This window comes from Abrus precatorius, unplaced genomic scaffold, assembly GCF_003935025.1.
Source record: "Abrus precatorius isolate BTA unplaced genomic scaffold, Abrus_2018 Scaffold10, whole genome shotgun sequence".
NCBI classification, from domain to species: Eukaryota; Viridiplantae; Streptophyta; class Magnoliopsida; order Fabales; family Fabaceae; genus Abrus; species Abrus precatorius.
Genome location: NW_020874292.1, coordinates 7,849,411 through 7,854,981, shown reverse-complemented (window position 1 = coordinate 7,854,981; position 5,571 = coordinate 7,849,411). Strand labels below are relative to the sequence as shown.

General features: G+C 27.2%; 1 protein-coding gene across 1 annotated transcript; it reads left to right on the top strand.

The window, feature by feature from the left end:
- Nucleotides 1-2,897: 2,897 nt before the first annotated feature.
- LOC113853170 (uncharacterized protein At4g00950-like) lies at nt 2,898-5,359 on the top strand. Its single transcript, XM_027483658.1, has 2 exons — nt 2,898-3,476; nt 5,247-5,359. The coding sequence occupies exons 1-2, from the start codon at nt 2,958-2,960 to the stop codon at nt 5,337-5,339; spliced, it is 612 nt and encodes a 203-aa protein (XP_027339459.1). The 5' UTR covers nt 2,898-2,957; the 3' UTR covers nt 5,340-5,359.
- The last annotated feature ends 212 nt before the right edge of the window (nt 5,360-5,571 follow it).

The window sequence follows — 5,571 nt, the reverse complement described above, 5'->3', positions numbered from 1 at the left end:
ACTAGTTTAAGTAATATTAAAAAAAATTAGTAACTATTTATTTTAGTTATCTTATGTATTAAATAGATATTTTTTATAAATAAACCTTTAACTAATAAAATAAGCTATTAATTATTAGAAAATCCTTTCCGGAAACACTGTAACAAAGAGGAGATTATTTGACAAACTTTATGAGTAAATTAGTCGAAAGTAAAAACGTTAGTTGAAAGCTTAGCATTAATAAAAATTTAAAATTTAGAAAATAAAATTTGATAAGCTAGTTGTTTTAATTTAAAGCGTTTGATAAAAGTAACTATTAAACTAATTGATAAACATAAAAAAAAAAAACAAACACGTTTTCTTACTTAAATTTAACTTTTAAAATCGAATACTATACATATTTTAAAATATTTTTACAGAATTTTCATTTTGATTTATTTTAAATGATTTATCATCTTAAAATTTAAGATAATAATGTTTTATATTTTATTCTTACTTTAAAAAATATAAAATAAAATGAGATAGTATAAATGAATTTATATTATAATTTAGATAATTTTATAATGTAAAAATATTTCAAAATGTGATGCTGTTTAAGAGTTTGTGAAATTAAAAAGATAATAAAAAATTATTATAACAGTAAGGATGAAAAAGTTTAAATATAATAAAGCATTGATCTATCATACAATGGAGTGTAGATAAATGAGAAAGTGACTACTTGCTAATGAAAAATTATATGATTTATCAAGCATTAAGTAATAAACACATGTGATTTTAAAATTAATAATAACAACAATGATAATAATAAATGTGTGTGATTCCCGTGTAATTGTGTAGCAGCCATTTTTGCCTTCCTCAATCACTGTCTTAAGACCGATTTGATGATCGTGAATTAGTGGCCGACCACCGTTCGGTCTTTACTGACGATGTTACTTGCTGCTAAGTGCTTCCCCAATTCAAAACCGTCTCTTCATCAAACAAAAACAAACGAAACTTTCCATTTCAGTGCAATATCATATCATATATATCGCAAGTTACAAGAGAATCACAATGCAGGCTGCGTTTGTTTTTACGTTTAGAGACCTTCTTGAATGGTTTACGCCTCTGAAAATAATATTGGGTTGGGCGTGAATATTTCATGTTTTAACACATTACCAAACACGCACTTATAAATCAACTGTCCACAGTGTTTAAACTCATAATAAAGAAAAAGTTAAGATAAAGGCTTATAAATAAACAACTGATTCTTTTTCTTTTTTCTCTCTATTTTGTGTTACTCGCAAATTCAGGTTATCATACTTTGAAACTTATTTTTTCATTAAGATAATCTATACTAATAATTTTCATTTGTAGATATTAACATGATTCGTTCATGTGGGTTCTATTAAAAATGTTGCAATTAGGGAAAGTTTAGTGATGATTTTTCTGTGTTTAGATTGCAGCTAGTTTTGATAAGTCTCGAACCAGTGTGGATAAAAAATAATCTTATAATTTTTGGTGAAATGATTTGAGTGTTCTCACCTACAAACCAGATTGAATACGCTATTTAGCATTTGGGAGATGCAACCTGCACACGAATAACTAATAAATAGGATTATAATGGCCCTTCTCCCATGAAGACGAAAGAAAAATAAAAGGATGTTTCGTTTTTGGCTTTATATGGATTATAAAAGGGTAAACTCTTCGTTTTTTGCGGAAAATAATTAAATTATGTTAATTAAAAATTATTTATTTTTATTTAATGTTATTAATTTTACAAAAAATAAATCTTCTTTTAATATGTCCTTAAGATAATTTAATATTTTTATTAGTATTAAATATTATTTTCAGTCATTTAGTATTTTAATGAAAGGCAATTAAATTTTGTTATATAGTTTAAAAGATATTTTTTTCAATTTTAAAAGTCGTACAAAATTATTAACTCATATCTTAAAATAAAAAAAATTAAAAGTATTTGAATTAAATAAGAGTATTTTAAAGATAATTTTATTAAATAACATGAAAGAGTTAAATTTTGTTTATATTTTAGACAACCATACTTTCACAAAAGAGTATTTTTAATGAACATTTTAAATAAATACTCTAGCTTATTTGAATTTTGGTCTTATTATTTTAATAATTTAAAATTAATATTGTACATGATATTCTATACTTTTTATTTTTAACTATTTTTATATAAATATATCTTAAAAATATATTTTATTTTAAAAAAAATACCTATATAGTATAAATAATATTTTGTTTAGTTTTACTTTGGGGAGACATTAAGTACTCTCCAAAAATAGTGAGATTAAATTTTTTCAAAAAAGAAAAGAAAAGAAATTATTATGAATGATGTGATATAATACGTGTTAATAGAAGAAAAGTTAAAAAAAATTTAAAAAAATAAATATAATTTTAAAATTGATCTTTTATCAAATTTTTATTTTATTTTTAAAATAAAATTTTAATTTTAGTCTCTATATTTTAAGAAATTATTATTTTTAATTCCATTAACTTAAATGGTTGAACATTTAAGAACGTCAACAATAACGCTTAAAAATAAAAATTTATAAAAAAATAAAAATCAAAACAAAAAATTTCCTAAAATATAAAGAAAAATATATTTAAATTTAAAAGAAAAAATGAAAATAAAAATTGATTATAAAACGATGCAACGTTGAGCAGTTTCTATCTGGTCCTTTTCTGACTCATGGGGTTACCTTGTAATTGGGGTGAAGTGGGACTTATCATTCACATTCATTTCCTTTCAACATTTCTCATCTCTACCGCAACTATAAGTTACAAACCAAACACACGTAATTTATGTCTTCTCCACGACTTTTCAAAGGACCTGGTCTTAGCTCTTCTTCTATAAAACCACAATCCACGTTCATTCACCACCCTTCTCTCTCTTTATACCAACTCATTCACACATTTCTATATCTATAAAAGCACACACACCCACTTCACTACCTCATCATAAGGTACCCCCAACAATGGTGGGCTCTGAATCAGACAAGGGTGATCGTGTTCACGAACCAAGCCACGCGCCGACAAAGCTCTCTCTCTTAAACTCACCGCCGACCATGCCGCCGGGGACTCCGCCGCCGCAGACCACGGTTTCTGTTCCCTTTAAGTGGGAGGAAGCGCCGGGGAAGCCTAGGCACTGCCACACCCAATCGGAGCCTGCTAGAACCTTGGAGCTGCCTCCGAGGTTGTTGCTTTTGCACGCCAAGGTGTCCAACATGGACGGGCCTTCTCCTACGACGGTGTTGGATGGGCCTTACGTTGGCCGGGCCATGTCCTTCACTTCCTCTTATAGGACTCCCAGGGAGCACTGGAATTCCGGTTTTGGGTCCACCAGGTGGAGCGGTTTCAGGAAGATTAACAAGGAGGACGACGAGGGTAGTTTCGACTTTTCAACCCACTGTTCTACTAAGCCTAAGGTGAAGATCACAAGGGTTTCCAAAAGAGGAAACTTCTTTACTCTTTCTAAGCCAAGATCACATCTCTGGGTAAGTGATACTTCATCCTCCATCTCTTTCACTGTTCGTTATTCTGAAAAATTTCTTGCTTTATTATTCATTATATGTTATTATTCCATCCTTGATCATGGATTCAATGATCGTGACAAAATTAAAAGTTATAATTTTGATTTGTATAGCTCCAAAACATCACCGTTTTATCCTTGTACATTTCCTATTTTTTGTTGCTATGAAATATCATGATGTTATCTAAATCATGCATAATGCAGAGCAGCTATGGTGTTAGGTATGCATTATACAACGCATTTTGTTTCATGGCCAAAAGTGATGTTTGACTATGACTATACTATATACTGCTCTTTACATTAATGCCACAAATTTATAAAAGCTTAAAATTTTAAATAATGTTAATTATTTCTTTATTTAATTTTAAGTCATATTAAAAAGTTAAAAAACTTAATACAAAAATGATATTAATTATATTCTTGAATGTGAATGTTAGATAAATAAAATTAAGGGAATGGTTTTTAGTCAAAAAGTGCATGATTTCGTTTTTAAAGAATATTTTCCGTTTCTAGTTTTCTAAACCTAAATAGACCCTCCACTTACGCAAATAATGAAGAAACTTGCTTCCCGTGATTTGGACTTGGAGCGGTGAAATTACAACAGTCAAAGGGCAGCAGCAATTGGGGTACGAAAGCTGGACTTTCACTACCTGGCTACAGAAAAAAGCACCGAGTTGCTGCTGCGCCTTCTGATTTTCGTTGTGAATTTGGAAATATTAACGTTATTTATATTTTATACACTTTTTAATTATTTTATATTACTTTTAAAATAATAAAATAAATATGTCTAATTTCTAAAACAATTTTTATTTTCTTGAACTGAAAAAAGCAAAAATAGGTACTATAAATTACAGTAATAATGAAGTCCTTTGTTCGTTGAGATATTCTTCCGAGTGAGAAATTCTTGTGTCTCTTTTTTTTTATGAAAAAACTAAAGAAAATTATCAAAATATCAAACTTTGGAAAAATCATATAAATATAGAAAATTTGATATGCACTGGTCAGTTTGAATGACGATTTTTAGTGTTTTAAAATTTTGAGTTTTTATATTTTATGTTAGGCTCTCTTGTACCAAAAATAGTTAATTTTTTATATATGTTATTTCTAAATACCATATAAAAAAAATAAATCATTTCTTATTGCCTTTTAGAAAGAATTTTTTTTAATATCATTACCATTATAATAATTTAGTAAAGGTTTAATGGAAATATAATAATAACAAAAAAAAATCACATACAGTTATCTAATTATAAATTATTATTAGTTTAATAATTATCACTTAAAATTATATTTAAAATAAATTTTAATTAATTAATAGGGTAAAATATATAAAAAAAAAATTGATACGGTATACTTTCTCGGTTGAAATCTTATACACCCGGAATTTACCCGAACTTCACAAATTACAATGAACAAAATTGCTATGTCCAATTTTTTTACTAATTAAAAAGATAAATTTTGTTAATTTTAAATTTTTAGAATGAGTTTAATTTTTAAAAAAAATTGAAAAAATATGTTCATTGTATTAAAATTGTATAGATATAATAAATAATTTTCAATAAAATATAATATTATTAATTGAAATTTAATCTTAAAAAGAAAAGTGAATTTTTGTAATCGAGTATTTCTTGATCCGTTGGATTCTTTTGTCTGCTCCGTTTGGCATGTTTCGTTGTGCCTAGTGATCTGGTTAGGTTGATATCTTATCATGTAATTATTATTTTTATAAATACAGGCAAGCATTTATGAAAGCTTTAAGCAAGTGGTCCCATGGAGACGCAAGCAACACACAAAAAATGGGCCTCTATCGACACCGTTTGATCTTTAGACTTTTTAATCGTGTCAAATGGACCAGAAAAAAAAAATATTGTATTTAGTGCTTAAATAAAACCTTCTTTTAAACGTCATGGTCATCTCTCATAGCATAGGGATCACACTTCTTGTACATATAAATCATACATATATATAAATCTTTCAAGTTTTATTTTATCCATAATAACAATTAAAAATAATTCATTGTAGACATTTCTTTCACACCTAGTCCATTATTTAGAATGCGT